Source organism: Meriones unguiculatus, chromosome 7 (assembly GCF_030254825.1).
Source record: "Meriones unguiculatus strain TT.TT164.6M chromosome 7, Bangor_MerUng_6.1, whole genome shotgun sequence".
Taxonomy (NCBI): Eukaryota; Metazoa; Chordata; class Mammalia; order Rodentia; family Muridae; genus Meriones; species Meriones unguiculatus.
In genome coordinates this window covers 94,196,856-94,214,240 of record NC_083355.1, presented here as the reverse complement: position 1 = coordinate 94,214,240, position 17,385 = coordinate 94,196,856, and the positions used below count along the sequence as shown (strand labels likewise).

Below are 17,385 nucleotides of genomic sequence, written 5' to 3'. Positions count from 1 at the left end.
CCTTCCAGAGGTTGTTGGGTTCAATTCCCAGTACCCACATGATAGTCAGAATTCATTAGTAGTTTTTGAGAATTGGTTAAAGGGGCCTGGGTGGTAGTGGAAGCCATGGAGTTGGTAAAGTATGTAAAAGAGGGCATTAAACCTTTCTGACTCTTCCTGTCGCCCAAGATATCAAAGCGAAGACGTGGTGGGTTCTCTGGAGTGAAATTCTGGATTTTGGGTCTTCCGGTAGGAGCTGTGATCAACTGTGCTGACAATACAGGAGTCAAAAATTTGTATATCATCTCTGTGAGGGGAATCAAGTATGGCTGAATAGGCTTCCTGCTGCTGGTGTGGTGACATGGTGATGGCCACAGTTAAGAAAGGGAAACAGGAACTAACAAAAAGGTCCATCCATTGACAACGAAAGTCATAACAAAGAAAAGAGGGGGTGTTTATTTTGAAGATAATGCAGGGGTCATAGTAAACAAAAAAGACAAGATGAAAGGTTCTGCTATTACGGGTCCAGTTGCAAAGGAGTGTGCAGACTTGTGGCCCAGGATTGCATCCACTGCAGGCAGCATTGCATGACTCTCCAGTGTATATGTAAAATATATTCACTAAAAGTCTTTGAAAATAAGAGGTCATTAAGCTGGAGGAAGAGGTACCAAAGATTTAATGCTAGACACCCATAATGCTTCTCAGATAACACACACAAGCAGTGCACACAGAGCCTCGAACGTGCAAGACTGAGCGTGCAAGAACACACTTGGGAGGAAGCGGTGTGAGAAAAGCCCATGAAAACGGAGGCTGCCCTTTTCTTGGAATTTTACTGAAGCGCACTAGCCTCTCCTACTGCATACCACACATACTAGAGAGAATAGTGTGAGCCTTTGTGTAAATCACACAAGCTATGCCAAAGCTGGCCATGCTTTTATCAGCAGGAAACATTTGCAGAGTAGTAACTATATCTGCTTTTTATCAGATAAAATCCCTAATATTTGGCAGTATCTATGTCATGTGAAATGAACTGAGACTAGCTTTCAGGTCTTACTGGAAAACATTTGACATGATTTTTTATAAACTCACGAAAGAGGCCTTTAGCTTTATATGTGCCGGAAGGTGTCCATTGAGAGGCACACTGGGCAAGGGTGTCTGCAAGAGTTAATGCCAGTGCTAGTTACTTTTCTCACAGCTGTGACAGAGTACCTGACGGGTCTAGCCCATCATGGTGGTAAAGGCAATCATGAGCAGTTCTATGAAGGCAGGAGTGTGACAGGGACATGCTGACCTTGTGGCTGGGGACCAGGAAGCAGAGAACTCTAGATTAGGATCAGGCTCCACTATAACCTTCAAGGCCTGCTCCCAGTGACCGATTGCTGCCAGCCAGGGTCCTGCTCCCAAAGGCTTCCCAACAGCACCGCCAGCCCGGGACCAAGTGTTCATATTTGACTCTTCCACTGCCCTAACTTGGTACCCACGCTTCCACTGCAGCAGTTTCTGTCTCAGTCAAGCATCAGCATAACAGACCGACCGGCGCTGGCAGGAGGCTGAACAAATGCAGCTCTGTCACATATTCTGCTTTGTCTCAGCTCTCGCATATCCCTAACATGCCGATCCTGTCGCTGCAACCTCTTTGCTTGGTCCCTTACATAGGCTAGTTGAGTGTGGTAGCCTGTGCCCATTTTTTCTTTCCTAAGAACACTTTGTGTGGGGTAGACTCCTATGGCTACATCTGTGATTTGAGCATATTCCCTGGGTAATAATGTTAGCACTTTTATTACCAAAAGGAACCCAACAAACCCTTTCTCACAGAGATTGGGGTTTTTGTTTTTTTTTTTGTAGTCTTGGCTGTCCTAGAACTAGCTCTATAGAGCAGGCTGGCCTTGAACTCACAGAGATCCTGCTTCTTTTGTGCCTCAGTGCCGGTATCAAGGTGTGTGCCACCATTGCCTGGCAGAGATTGAAGTTTGATGAAGATTCTGAAAGGTGACAGACTCCAAGAAAAAAGTTAGGAGCTCTCTGCTGCTGAAGCCTTGGACATTGCTGCTTTATGCCTTTCAGAGTTAATTGTCTTCATCAGTTTCCTCTCTTACGGCATACCACCATCCTTTAAATAAGTAAACTTTTCATTTATTGTAGCCTCATTACTCTCAACTGAAATGCTGCGAGTACAGTTTCTCTATTAAAAGCTCTTAAATTCTTCTATGCTGTTTTTGGTATATATTGGGTTAGCATACCCTAAAAACTCTGTGTGTGTGTTTATTTGTTTGTTTTGTTTTTGTTTTTGTCACTTAACACAATTTCACCCAAAACTAGAGTCACCTGGGAGGAGGGAACCTCAGTGGAGAAAACACCTCCATCAGAATGGCCTGAATGGCTTGCGTGTAGGTGTGGTGTTTTCTTCATTGTTGATGGATGTGGAAGGACCCAGTTCACTGTGGGTGATGCCACCGCTGGGCAGGTGGTCCAGAGGGGAACAAGAATGGTAGTGACTGTGAGCCAGAGAGCAAGGCGGTAAGCAGTTTTTCTTTATTGTGTTTGTCTCTGCTCCTGCGTGAGCTTCTGCCCTGATAGTGATGGACTGTGATTGGGACTTACAGAGACCTGCCTGCCTCTGCCACCCTAGTGCTGGGATTAAAGGCATGTGCCACTGCCGACATCACTGCTGGCTTCAACATCTGCTTTAACTTTTATTTATGTGTATATCGGTGTGAATCTGCTTCTTATATGCCCATGCGAACCAAAAGAAGGTGTTGAGTTCCCTGAAGCTAAGAGTTACAGGTTGTTATGAGCTGCCTGATTGTAGCTGCTGAGAATTGAACTTGTCATATTCCCTGGAAGAGCAGTAAGCACTCTTAACTGCTAAGCTATCTCTCCAGCCCTGTATAGAAATTTTATACAATCAAATTTATCAGGGTTGGGGAGATGGCTCAGTGGGTAAGTGCTTGCTGTATAGGCATGAGGACCTGAGATCAGATCCCAAGACTACATAAAAGCTGGACATAACTTAGCTTGAGTTTGTAATCCCAACACTGGGGAAATTCTGGGAAAGCAGAGACAAAAGGATCCTGGGGCTTGCTGGCCTTTTAGTCCAGCTGAATTGGTAAGCTCCAGGTTTAGTGAGACGTTGTCTCAAAAAGTAAGGTATAGAATAATTGAGGAAGTACCTGATAATCAACGTCTGGTCTCTATATACACATACATGCACATGCATTAGTCAGAGATACAAACACATGCATGCATGCATATACAGAGAGAAATTTTAACCTTTACTGTGTAGCTTGTTCATTAGTGGTTTTAGGGAAATTATTATATACTCCAAGATCTTAAAGATTAATTTTTTTTAGCAGGCAACAAATTAAAATTTTTTTGGATTTACATTTACTAATTTAATAATCTGGGGGGGATTTTACAGTATGTTATCAGTAGGCGATCTACTTGTTTTTAATTTAATTAATTAATTTTTTTGACACATGGTCTGTCTGTGTAGACCTGGGTGTCCTGGAATCTACCATGTAGACTAGGCCGCACCTAGTCCTTTCAAGCAGTTCATTAGCTAGGGACTGAGCATGCAAATATATGAACCTATGGGGACCTTCTCGTTCAAATTACCAGACACACTCAGAGTCAGCGGACATTACAGAATCTATTCTAATTACGAGAAAATAGAAGGCAGTGATGGCACATCTTAATCCGAGCATTCGGGAGGCAGAGGCTGTTGGATCTCTGGGGTTTTGTTTGTTTGTTTGTTTATCTCTGGGTTTTTCAAGGGTAGCCAGTTCTGAAGACTTTGGTGAGTCCCAGGACAGCTGGGACTACATAGAGAAAGAAAAAAACAAAGCTGGGGAGGGGATAAAGTAGAAGGCTTACCTTATTTTCAGAATTTCTCTTCTGAACAAAGACATGATCTGTGGAAACATCGTCAGAGCATTGCATATACCTTGTATGATCTGCGCAAAGCTCATGGCTCTTCATCTAGAGCATGTGGTACACAGTAGGGAGAGGGAGGTGCGCTTCAGTGAAATTACAGGAAAGGACCATTCAGCAGTTCTTATTTTTTAAAATGTATTTATATTTTTATAAATTACAGTCTATTCACTTTGTATCCCAGCTATAGCTCCCTCCCTCATTCCCTCCCAAGCCCACCCTCCTTCCGTCCTCTCTTCCCATGCCCCTCCCCAAGTCCACTGAGGAGAGGTCCTCCTTCCTGTCTCTTTGACCCTAGCCTGTCAGGTCTCATCAGGACTGTCTGCACTGTGTTCCTCTGTGGCCTGTTAAGGCTGCTCCCTCTTAGGGGGAGGCTTTTTTTTTTTTTTTTAAAGAGCAGCAGAGATGAATGGGGTTTCCTTATTGCAGTAGGCATGACAACAGTTATTGGATTGTTGAAGAGTAATGGGTGGCTTATAATAGGTTTATTTACCTTACTTTGTTATGTGTAGGAAGTGTGTGTGTGTTTGTGGGTGGGTGCACATGTGTATGTTGAGACTAGAGGACATCACGTGTTGTTCCTCAGGTACCTTCGCTTTATTATTTTATGTTGTTAGATAATATTTATCATCATTATTTCACTTAAGGTCTCACTATGCATCCCTGGCTAGCCTAGAACTCACTATGTAGATTTGGCTGGCCTCAAACTCAGAGTCACTTGTCTCTGCCCCTTGAGGGCTGGGATTAAAAGCACATTGTTGCCATACGTGGTCCTCCTCTTACTTTTGTGGGAGAGGGTCTCACTGGCCTGGAGCTTGCTAAGTAGGTTAGGCTGGCTGGCCTGTGAACCCGAGGGATCCCTTGTCTCTTCCCTCCTAGCTCTGAGATTAAAAGCACTGGCATCCTTGCCTGGCTGTTTATGCGAGTGCTGGGAATGGAATTCAAGTCCTCCCAAGCAACTGTACGGAAATACTTAAAAATAATATAAAACACCCCCTCCAGCATGCAGCTGGCGTGGATTCATTTGCTTGATGAAATCCTATGAGCTTGTGTCGATATAAGAACGTATGCCTGGTTTCCCCAATAATTATTTTGCTTTTTGAATTATGTGGTTAAATTTTCATTTTTTCATGGGATTCTTAACTTATTCAGAGTCAGGAGTCAGTCTGAGTCATTTTACAATGCAGTTAAATCTAGTTTGTGTTTTCCTGAGATCAAAGATAGGACTCAATACCTTAAGATTTTCTTTTGCTCTAAAGGACATCATAAGGGCAGTCGGCAAAATTTTAATAATGCTGTCAGCTAGATACTAATACTATATTAAACTAGATAGAGTACTGTAATCCCAAAACTAGATAGAATGCTGTAACCTCTGTATATTTTTATCCCATACCTGCCAAGATATGCAATATTTTCAGCCCTTACCCCCCCTAAAATTCCCTGATGCCAATTGCGTGTGGTGACACAGGCCTATAGCTGAACATAGCTGGTATTTGGGATGTGGGGACAGGAGGATCAAGCCTTCAAGGTAATCCTTGACCACAGTGATTTCCAGCCCTGCCCAGACTGTGTGAGACCCTCTCAGAAGACAAAACACGCTCCCTGGTGCCAAACAAGAAGGTCTGGAACTAGCTCTGGGTAGAAGCCAGATAATAAGGTGGAGTTAAAGATGACTACAAACTTGGGAGACTGGGTGGACGGGGTGGTGATGCAGGTGACCAAAAGAAGTAACAAGAAGGATCAGGTTTTGATGGAGGGAGTGGTTGGGTGGGGAGGAGGAAGTTCAGCACTAGTTTTATTTCGTTCGAGAGGCCAGAGATTCTAAAAGATGGAGGCAAATGGAAATCGAAATTTGTAGTTGTGGGGGGAAAAATGGGATTGCAACATAGGCTTGTTTGCTCACTAGCATCCAAGTCTGTTGAGAACTAATAAGCCAGGTGTGGTAGCACCTACCTTTAATCCCAGCACTCAGGAGTTCGACGCTAGCCTGGTCTGCAAGGTGAGTCTAGAACAGATAGGGCCACACCTGGCTGTCTTGGAACTTTGCTCTGTAGACCAGGCTGGCCTCAAACTCACAGAGATCTGCCTACCTCTGCCTCCCGAGGTCTAGGATTAAAGGTGTGTTTCACTACTGCCTGGAAAAAGTAAACATTTTTTTCCCTATAATTAATTTATTTAGTTTATATTTTGTTAGGAAGTTATTCTCTGGAAAGTTAAATCTTTTAATCATTGATATCAAAAGTAAATTATCAATGTGTCTGTATATTAAAACCTCTGCTACCAGGCACAGTACAGTGGCACATATCTATAATTCCAGCACTGGAAAGCTAAGGCAGTAAATTTGTAAGTTTGAAGCTATCCTGGTGACATGATGAAACCTTGTCTCCATAAACAACAAACATATCTTAAATGGTAAAATAATGGATAAGGAATAATCTTTTTAAAATTCTATTTATTTTTATTTTATGTGTATTGGTGTTTTGCTTGCATGCATATCTGTGTGAGGATGTCGGATGATCCTCTGGAATTGGAGTTACAGACAGGTGTGAGCTGCCGCGTGCTGGGAATTGAACCTGGATCCTCTAGAAGAACAGCCAGTGCTCTTAATTGCTGAGCCATCTCTCTAGCCCTTGATAGTTGCTGGTTGCTGGTTGCTGTTTTGTTTTGTATTGTTGAGACAGAGTTTCTCCGTGTAACAAGTCCTGGCTGTCCTCAAACTCGAGATCTGCCTGCCTCTGCCTCCTGAGTGCTGGGATTAAAGGTGGGCACCACTACAGTCTGGCTTACATATTCTTTTAAAATATTTTTATTTAGTGTGTGTTTGTGCATATGTTAGGGTTCTTCTCAGGGAAGCTTTATCCAACCATGCAAGATACATTCATTGAAACTCCTTTAAAATTATTTTTTTTTTTAAGATTTTTCATACAAAGTACTGGGTTTCTGTAAGTCTTTTTCATATTTATAGCTTTGATTGACATGACTACACCTTTTTCTCTTTCTCCTCTCATACCTCTTGTAAGGAACCTTTCTCACCTGTATTACATGTAGTGTGTGTGTGTGTGTGTGTGTGTGTGTATGTGTGATCTGTGGCCGCCTATGTGCTATGTACAGCTCATGTGTAGAAGTCAAAGGACAGTTTGTGGGAGTCCATCATGTATATCTTAGGGATTGAAGTTGAGTCATCAGCCTTGGCAGAAAAAGCCATTAGCTGCTGAGCTCTCTTGCCAGCCCTCCTTTTACTTTTACATGTGTATAACCACTGAGGAGAGTTGATGGAAGCCTGCCTCAGCCTAATGCTGCTGGTCATTTGAAATACTCTAGTGGAGTGGCTTTAGGAATGCTGGTAGTAAAATATTTACACATGTTTTTGTATCACTTTGTTGGTAAGCTAATGTAGTATTTTTTAGACTCTGCTTTCTCTTGATATATTTTTACTGTATTAGAACAAAGAACCATGCTCTTGAAATCATAGTGTATTTAGAATCTGTTTCAGGAAAGCAAATTATGATAAAACTCAGTATTAGATATTATTGGCTCTTTTTCACTGCCTTCTCACCCTTTGCTGTTCACAAATAATTTTTTAAATCATTACTTTTGAAAATAAGCATGACTTTTCCCAAGGTATAGTTCTACAAATCTCTGAAGACTATAGTAGAAAAATTTCTTTTTGCTGTGATTGCAATAAACATTTTTAATTGCTCTTTTAGATTCATCATGTTACAGAAAATGGAGGACTGTATAAAAGACCATTTAATGAAGCTTTTGAGGAAACACCCATGCTGGTTGCCGTACTTACTTATGTAGGGTATGGTGTACTCACCCTCTTTGGATATCTTCGAGATTTCTTGAGGCATTGGAGAATTGAAAAGTGCCACCATGCAACAGAAAGAGAAGAACAAAAGGTAATTGTCAGGAGGTTTTGATTCTGTAAATAGACTCTGTTCATGGAAATGTTGTCATTGTCATACAGTTTTTCCCCCAAGAAGAAATTTGGGCGCATGGAGTTAAATTTTGAGGCAGGAGGATTGCTGAGGCACCCTGGGTTACAGAGTCTGTCTCAAAACGAAGCAGAAACCAAATAACAACTGTAACAAAAACTGGGTGAAAATACTCCACAAGGAAAGCTGAAGACAAGGTTGAAGGCATAGAATAGCAAAGCATTTGGGGCTAGAGTGATGGCTCAATGGCTAAGAACAGTGTTCTTCCAGAGGACCTGAGTTCAGTTCCCATTCCCAGCATCCACATGGTGGCTCACAACTATTTGTTCCAGGGGACCTTGTACCTTTTGATCCACGTACAAACATGCAGGCAAGATACACATATACAGGTTAAAAAAAAATATATCGAAAACAAAAGCAGCAAAGCATTTAAACTGGTGTGTGTATTTTGAGACAGGGTTTCTCTGTGTAACTTTGGGTATCCTGGAACTCACTCTGCAGGCTAGGCTGGCCTCAAACTCAGAGATCTCCCTGCCTCTTTCTGAGTACTAGGATTAATTGTGTGCACTACCATCATCCTGTGACATTTAACGTTTTAAACTTAACCTACACTACTAGAACTCAGTGAAGCTGCCAGCAGTACCCTTATTTCGTTGATCATAAGCAGTGTGTCTAAAAGTCCCCTAGTATTACAGCATGTGTGGTGCAGAAGGGATGTACAATGCTCTGTCCTTCCTTTTGGCTCTTTGCACTCTGTTTACTGTGATCTGCAGAGGCTGGATTCTCTTGGACACATTGGATGTAGCTGTTCAGCTCACAGGTCAGTGCCTGTCCCCAAACATGTACTCAGGCTGAGTGTGGCCAGGCCAGTCTGTTTACAGCAGCAAAGGCTCTTGTTTTAGAGATGATAGGTACAAGGGTAGTGGCTGTCTACAATGAGGAAGATTCACTTCAGGTACTCTTCTCAGACTGCTCATATATACCTTTACAACTTTATATAATGTACATGTGTTGTATGTGATGTTAATATCTACTATTAATAATCTCTTCATAACGCTGCTGTCAATCTTAAACAGCTGTATATAACCAAATCACCACACAGAGACTGTGAGTTATTTAATTAACCTAGAACACAATGCTGGGCAATAATTACTCCATATTAAACCTCCAAGCCCTCATAGTTTCCTAACATTTAGATTTACTCATTATACTCGCTTTTTGTGAAATCTTAGGTCCGGTTCATTCTCCATGTAGTTCCAAGACCTCTCCTCCTGCCTCTCTCTCCCCTCTTCTCTCCTGCCTTCTACTCCTTCCTGTCCTCTGGCTCCTCCCCTTGCCCCCCTACTCCTTCCTCTCCATGGTTCAACATTGTGGCTGGTTGTTTTATTTTGGCATATTTACACAAAGTTGAGACAGGTGACGCTTAGCATAAGTATCACAGTGCAATGTCCGGATTGAAACCAGAGAATGGAGGGGAGAGAAATCAGCATTTGAATGAACATGGGTAAGGTGTATACATTCCAAAAGAACATTATACCAACACACACGTGTAACTATTCCTAATAAACACCTAGGCTTGAAAAAAACTTTAAGAAACTATTCTTTGAGAACTTCATATAATGTGTTATGATCATATCCACATTCCCATCCTCATTTCTCTTTGCATTCATCCTCCCTGGGCCCCTCCCAGTCTGATGTCCTCTTTTAATATTCCACTGCCAGTATATGCCTGAGTGGGCCATCCATTGGAGCATGGCAACTACTGGTGGCCCTCCACCCCCATTAGTTATTGTTTATAGTGTCTCGTCCTTGTGAGATATTACGGAGAGAATTAGATATATGGGTAGTAATATAATTTCTGGGAGATGAGCCATTAAAGAGAGAGTACACTGAAAAAAAAAAAAAGAAAGATAGGCATGGTGGCTTATGTCAATAATGCTAGCTCTTGGTAGGCTGAGGCAGGTGGATTGCTGTAAGTTCAAAGATATTCTTGGCTACATTGTGAGTTTTAGGCCAGTCTGTACTGGCCTAAAACTGAGTGAGACCCTGTCTCAGAAACAGATTATAGATTTTAGATCTGGTGGCAGGTACATTTAATCTTCGATATTTGGGAGGTTGAAGCTGAAGGATTGCATGAGATCAGGAGTTCAACCTGGGCAACATAACAACACCTTATGGAAGAATAAAAGGCCCTGTCAGTTATTAGGAAAACAGAAACACACGGATGGAAAGAAAATCCATATCCCTTGGGGCTGTACATATGGCTCAGCTGTTCTTCTAGAGAGGACCCTGGGTGGAGTCCCAGCAACCACTTGGCAGCTTACAACCCTTTGTGGCTGTAATTCCAGTCCCAGGGATCCAAAGCCATCTGTTTGTTGTTGTTGTTTGTTTGTTTATCTATTTTAAGGTAGAGTCTCTACATAGCCGGACTGTCTTGGAACTCTGTATATAGACCCAGGGTGTCCTTGAACTCATAAAAATCCATCAGCTAGGATTAAAGGCAGAACATTTTCTGAACTCCAAGTGCACTGGGCACACAGGGTACACATACATGTAGACAAAACACATATACACAAAAATAATCAAAATTTAAAAAAAGAAAACTTGGATCCTTGAGATTCAGGACCAGGTATTCTTCTCTTTCATCTCAGCCACTTTGTATCTGCTTTCCAGCCCAGCCTCATAAGTGAGTCTTCCTACAAAATCATTCTAAAGATAGCCTACAAGATAAGTCATTAAGAATGTGTGTGTGTGTGTGTGTGGTGTGTGTGTGTGTGTGTGTGTGTGTGTGTATGTGTGTGTGTTTTAAGCCAGGTGTGTTGACCTTTAGTGCCAGCACTTGAGAGGCAGAGGCAGGCAGATCTCTGGTTTGAAGGCTAGCTTGGTCTACTTAGAAAGTTCCAGAACTGCAGAGAGAGAGAGAGAGAGAGAGAGAGAGAGAGAGAGAGAGAGACTGATCTCAAAATAACTTTAAGAAATACATATTTTTTCAGCTGTAGCAAAATGTCTCTGTGGTTAGAACACTCACTGGCTGCTCTTCCAGGGACCCTGGGTTTGATTCCTAGTACCTGTATGGTTGTTCAGTGCAGTTCTAGGGGATGGAATACACTCTTCTGGTCTCCACAGGCAACTCCTATGGTCATGTAGTGCACAGATCCATGCAGACAAAACACCCACACAATAAAGTGTAAATAAATAAATCTTAGAACAAAAACCATTTTTAAAAGTTATTTTGTTTTGTTTTTTAAAATGCAACACAAGTAAACCCCTATATTCATAACTTCATCCAGTAGACAAACTAATTTTCTTCATTGGAAACCTGAACATATTTAATTCTCCTGTTGTAGCTGAGTGCATCTACCCATAGTGACGCCAAAGAATGCTAGCTTTGTTCACCATCAGTTATATTTTTTTTTTTTTTTTTAGCTACTTCCTATGCTGTACAGTGGTTCATTTGTGTGTTCAATTCCTGTTGGACCAAATTGAAGGTGGTTGTGAGGTTTATTTGTAGTATAGCATGAGAAATATTTGAGAGGATGTGAAATATGATAAGTGAGTTTTGAATGTTTTTAATATATATTTTGAATGAGGAGTGAGGCAGTGGGAAGGCCTGGGCAGTGTTTGAGCACAAGAACCATCATGTTCTTGTGCAGCTGGTACTCTGAGTGTAATGGCTGACAAGATAGTGCAATGATGATGTATCTGGGTTATCTTTGGATCTTGTTTGGTATTTCTGGAGGGTAAGTTTATAGTTTTAATTATTGGGTGCTACTTGTACATACTTTTATGAGAAAAAATTAGGGCGTAAGTTTTAGTCTTAAGTAGATTCTAATTTTGTTGAAGAAACATATACATAAAGCTTACCTTTGCAGAAACAGAAGTAAGTTGTGCTTGGATTATATTGAAATGAAGAACAGAAAGTTACTGTGTATCCTGAAATTAGTCAGGTACTAATTCTTAGAGGAATTCAAGGAAATAGTTGGGGAGTCAGTAGAGATGACATTTGTCCCTATAGCCGTGAAAGGATTGTTCTCAAGTAATCAAATTTATTTCAGTAGGATTCTTTTCTGTTAAAAACAGCAGCTTAAACACTTGGGCTCTTTCATTCTCTTATAAAAATTCTGCTTCTTGAGGAAAAGTATTATTTGTTCTGAGGACAGGAGATGCCTATTTTCTCCTTCAGGCGATCTCTGGTGAAAACGGCAGGCAGAGTTACCAGTTAAACTGGAATGTGAGGGAAAGTGACTGCTGGGATCATGCAGTTCAGATATCGTGTTGCCATTTTCTCTTTTGACTGAAGTAGCTACATCCATAGCTACAACCCAAGTGTCTTCCTCATTCCAGCTCAAAAAAGGCAGGAGATGGGCGTGGTGGTTGTATAGCTTTAATCCCAGTACCGAGGTAGATCTGCCCTTTCAGGGAGAGGCAGGTAGATCTCTGAGTTTGAGGCTAGTCTGGTCTTTAGAGCTAGTTCCAGGACAGCCATGGTTACACAGAGAAACCCTGTCTCAAAATCATTCTCCGAGAGAGAGAGAGAGAGAGAGAGAGAGAGAGAGAGAGAGAGAGAGAGAGAGAGAGAGAGCGCGGGGGGGGGGAGAGGGAGGGAGGGAGAAGAGAAAGGGAAGGAGGGACACAGAGAACACAAGAAAGGGCTGTTAGGCTTCTTTACAGGGAAATGAACTGTGCTGCTTTGGGCAACAGCTGAACAACATGGCCATGCTAATAAAGGAGTTTACAAGAGTTTGCTGTGTTTTGTATTATTTGAATGACGTGTTTTGACACATGATAAAGAGGCCATGACTTTGAAAAAGAGCATGGAAAAGTTTGGAGGAAAGCAAAGGAAGGGGGAAGTGATGCAACTATAATCTCAAAAGTTAAACAAGTGAAACCCGGAAATTACAGCACCTTATCCATTTGCTGTAGTGCCAGTGTTAGGTGTGCAGTTGTCTGTCTCCCATCAGCTGTTGGATCTTTGTCTGAGCAGCTGGGTAGTGTTGTCTCTCTGTCTTCTCCACCCACAAAGTTTTGCTGTTTGGTTCTCTAAGCTTCCACGTTTTAACTGAGATTTTCTTTGCTTATAAGAATTTGGATCTATGCTTTACTATTAGCTTTGAACGTAAAAGTGTAATTAACTAATATCTGTGTGACACTCTTAGGTCACCGGTTCTTAACCTGAGGGTTGTGACCCCTTTGGGGGACACATATCAGATATTTATATTGCAATTCAAAAGACCAGTAGCAAAATTACAGTTAGAAAATAGCAACAAAATAACTGTGGTTGAGGATCACTACAACATGAGGAACTGCATTAAAAGATCAAAGCATTAGGAAGGTTGAGAACCACTGCCTTAGACTAAGTGCCTTTGGGATATCAAAATGATAGTGTATTCAAAATGAATCAAAATGAAGGAATAAGTAAAGTAAATGTTAATAGAATTTACAGACCCCTCAGTTGTAGTTTCAGAATCTACACTGACGTTTCTTTAGATTTTAGGCTATTTTGTAGTTGTATTTGTTTCTCTATAGAGCTTTTTGAACAGGGTTTCATTATGTAGCCTGGTTTGGAATTTGTTGTACAATAGAGGCTTGAACTTGTTTGCTGTCCTCCTACTTAGCCTCCCAATTGCTAGGGTTACAGACATGCACCACCAAGCCTGTCTCTGGAGCATTTGAAAATGCCATGACACTTTTGCTATCAAAAATCCTAAAGTGGGGGCTGGAGAGATGGCTGTTCTTCCAAAGGACCCAGGTTCAATTTCCAGCACCCACATGACAGCTCACAACTGTCTGTAACTCCAGTTCTAAGGGATCTGACACCTTCACAATGATGCCCATAAAATAAAATAAATTATTTTAAAAAAGTCCTAAAGTGTGAAAATGTGGTGAGCCCCCTTTCCTCCCCCACACTTGAATACAGCCATCTAGTAGGGCTTGTTAGAGGTAACAAGTGGTTAATGACTGGCTGGTCCTCTGCCCCCATATTGGCATTCAGGTTTGCCTTTAGCCTGGTGCTGGCTTGGTTCCAGTAGGATATTCTTCTCTGCTGTATTCCTCTATTTCCTACAGAATTACCCTCCTTTCTTTGGAGACAAGGTCTTTGACTAGGTCAGTTTTTATCTGTCCTCCACTCTCGTTCACTTCCTCCCGTTCCCGCTCCATGTTCTGGGGCTGCAGGTGTGAGCCACACTGGGATACTTCCCCTGTAGTAGGAAAGCTTTCTCATGATTCCGTTTTCTCCTAATCTGTTTAAATTTTTTCTTATAGAGTAAATTGTTTTCCTGACATTCTGTTTTCAATACTTGCTCCCCGCTTTCTCAGCCAACTCTAGTCAAATTTGACCCATCTGTGCCCTGAACATCTTCTCTGGGGCCGCCGCTACCTTGTGTTGCAGAACCTGGGACCTTCCTCAGTTTTCAGCTGTGTGTGACGCCCGCCAGCTGCATTCTGACAGGTGGCCGTCCCGCCCCGACTTGTAGGCATTCTGTTTGGTTTTTCTTCTGTGATCCTCCCCATCTGCTGACCTCTTAAGTGTTAGTGTGGCCTGAGTTCATTCTTAGGTACTCACTCCAGTCCTTTCTCTATGCTGATAACTGGCCCATTTCTCTGTGACTGGTTCTCTGCAAGAGCAGTACAGTTTTTTAGTTTGTTTTTTTTTTTTTTTCTCTCTCTGTTTAGTTTCTCTGTTTAGTCTGTTTCTCTCTAGTCCTGGCTGTCCTGGACTCACTTTGTAGACCATGCTGGCCTGTTGAACTCACAGCAAACTGTCTGCCTCTGCTTCCCTGACTGCTGGGATTATAGGTGTGCGCCACAATGCCTGGCGATTTTTACCTTTTCCATTGTGTGTGTGTTTGTTTTGTTTTGGTTTTTTACTTATCCAAGATTTAAATAGACATAAATCTATTTCATGATTCCAACAAATTTGTTTTTTAAGGACCATGCACTGACTGCTGGAGTAGCTTTATATGTTTTCTTTGTATCCCCCGAATTTTATGAAATGTCAAGGATAGAACTCTAAATTGTCTTGATGTTGACATATTCCTGAGCATGTTATTCCAGCATCAAAGCAGTGTTATTTGCCTCAAATGCTCGTGTTTAAAAGAAATTTTGTCCTTTGATATTGAAATTTGTACCCTAGTGTGTCCTTCACTGTGGTTAAAAGAAAACTTGAACCAAACAACTTCAAAGGAAGAACTTCTGTGGAGGTCAGTGATTGAAGAGATTTCGGCTCTGTTGCTTATGAACCTGAGCTGAGGCTCAAAGGAGAACTCATGGCGGAGCCAAGCAAACCACTTTATGGCAGCTAGAAGACAGGAAGAACTGAGGCTAGGACCTCACTGTCCCCTTCCAGGTCATACCCCCTGATCCTTCTGTGAGCTTTTACCTGCTGAGGGTTCACGTGCTCCCGGTAGTGCTCAAGCTGCTATGAACCTTTCAGAGGCACTTGGTATCCAAACCACAATACGGATTCTAAAATAAATGAAGATCGGTGCTAGAACTGGCACTGAGGCTATATGTATGAATGAATGTAGCTTATCACCAATGGCGCTGGATTGGAATGCTGCTAGGATTTTCATTCAGCCACGTCACTTGGTGATTGTCTAATAACAAATTATTTAAATTTTGTTCTTTTAGTCTATAAATACTGACAACTTACTAAATGTTTCTCAACTAGTGATTACAGAGAATGCGTTGTTAATATAGTTGCAAGTTGCAGTAGAATTAGCCCCCGCATTACTATAGGCCATTAGAGTGAGGAGGAAACCAAGTACTTGTAACATTGCAGAGGACAGGAAGAGGGGGCTCAGGGCCTCTTCTTCCAGCTACAAAGCTACCGCAGATTAGGAAAGTGCTGGTGCCGCAAGTATCGTGCCGTGGAATGTCTGGTGTAGCCAGTGTGAAGGGCAGCTATGGGTTTGCATGAAGGTTACATACACTGGTGCAAAAAGAAAAGCAGTATCTCTGCCTTTTAATTTTTAATTAATTAATTTTTTAATTTATTACAATTTATCATTTTGTATCCCAGCAGTAGCCCCCTCCCTTGTCCCCTTCCAATTCTACCCTTCCTCCCTCTTCTCCCGTGCCTCTCCCCCAGTCCACTGATAGGGGAGGTCTTCTTCCCCTTCCCTCTGACCATAGCCTATCAGGTCTCATCAGACTGGCTGCATTGTCTTCCTCTCTGGCCTGGTAAGGCTGCTTTCCCCTCAGGAGATGGTGATCAAAGAGCCAGCCACTGAGTTCATGTCAGAGACAACCCATTTCCCTTACTAGGGAACCCGCTTGGAGAGCTGCCACAGGCTACATCTGTGCAGGGGTTCTAGGTTATCTCCATGCATGGTCCTTGGTTGGAGTATCAGTCTCAGAAAAGACCCCTGGGCCCAGATTTTTTTGATTCTGTTTCTCCTGTCTCCTCCAGGTCTTTCTATCTCTCCCTTCTTTCGTAATATTCCCTGCACTCTGCCCAAAGTTTGGCTATGAGTTTCAGCATCTGCTTTGATACCTTGCTAGGTAGAGTCTTTCAGAGGCCCTCTGTGGTAGGCTCCTGTCCTGTTCCCTGTTTTCTTCCTCTTCTGATGTCCATCCCATTTGCCTTTCTGAATGAGGATTGAGCATCTTACCCAGGTCCTCCTTCTTGCTTAGCTTCTTTAGGTGTACAGATTTTAGTATGTTTTTCTTATAGTATTAATATCCACTTATAAGTGAGTATATACCATGTGTGTCTTTCTGCTTCTGGGATACCTCACTCAGGATGGTCTTTTCTAGTTCCCACCATTCGCTGCCTTTAAATTTTTATTTCTACTTATTATACCACTTCATAGCCTGCTCTCAAGAGTATCTGGAAACCCGGTGGTGGTGGTGGTGGTGGTGGTGGTGGTGGTGGTGGTGGTGGTGGTGGTGGTGGTTGTGGTGGTGTGTGTATGTGTGTGTGTATTTACAGGTGCATGTGGTGGTGTGCTCCCGTGTATGAGCACATGTGTGTTGTGTGTGTGTGTGCGCCTGCATAGACTGAGACTACAAGGAAGGCCTGCATAGACACTGGACTGGGTTACATCTGTTGGTTTTAAACAGTGTAGTGTTTTCTCAAAGGCTCACCTTAAATAGACTAACGAAGGATATTTACTGACTAGCTAATAAGATGACCTCAGATTGCTTTGGTAGTGTTTACAGTGACCCCTGCTTATCAAGTTCATGGATTTGAGTTTTTCTCTTGAGTAAAGGAATCTCTTTGTTTTGAGACAGGATATCTTTGTGTAGCTCTGGCTGTCCTGGAATTTATAATCTGTTGACCAGGCTGGCCTTGAACTCACAGAGATCCTGCAAGGTGTGAGCCACCACTGACAGAAAAGAATCTCTTAACTGCTGAGAACTTCAAGCCTAGCATACCGTCTCAAGAAATTGCTAATCTTTTCTGTTTGTGCTTGTGGGGGTTTTAGGAAAAATGCCCATGAAGAATGCATGCTTAAAGGCTGCTTGGACTTGTCTCAATAATTAGATATTCTTCCCATCCCTGAACAGAGATCCCTTTCTAGTATGCATACTG

At 42.2% G+C, this 17,385-nt stretch overlaps 1 protein-coding gene and 1 pseudogene across 1 annotated transcript in view; both read left to right on the top strand.

Moving 5' to 3' along the window:
• The window catches only part of Sptlc2 (serine palmitoyltransferase long chain base subunit 2), a 79,698-nt gene that overhangs the window by 7,004 nt on the left and 55,309 nt on the right, over positions 1 to 17,385 (top strand). The window contains exon 2 of the mRNA XM_021653254.2: positions 7,617 to 7,811. Within this exon, the coding sequence (XP_021508929.1) occupies positions 7,617 to 7,811 (195 nt within the window). The remainder of the gene's footprint in view (positions 1 to 7,616; positions 7,812 to 17,385) is intronic.
• Positions 151 to 1,576, top strand: LOC132655064 (large ribosomal subunit protein uL14-like; annotated as a pseudogene).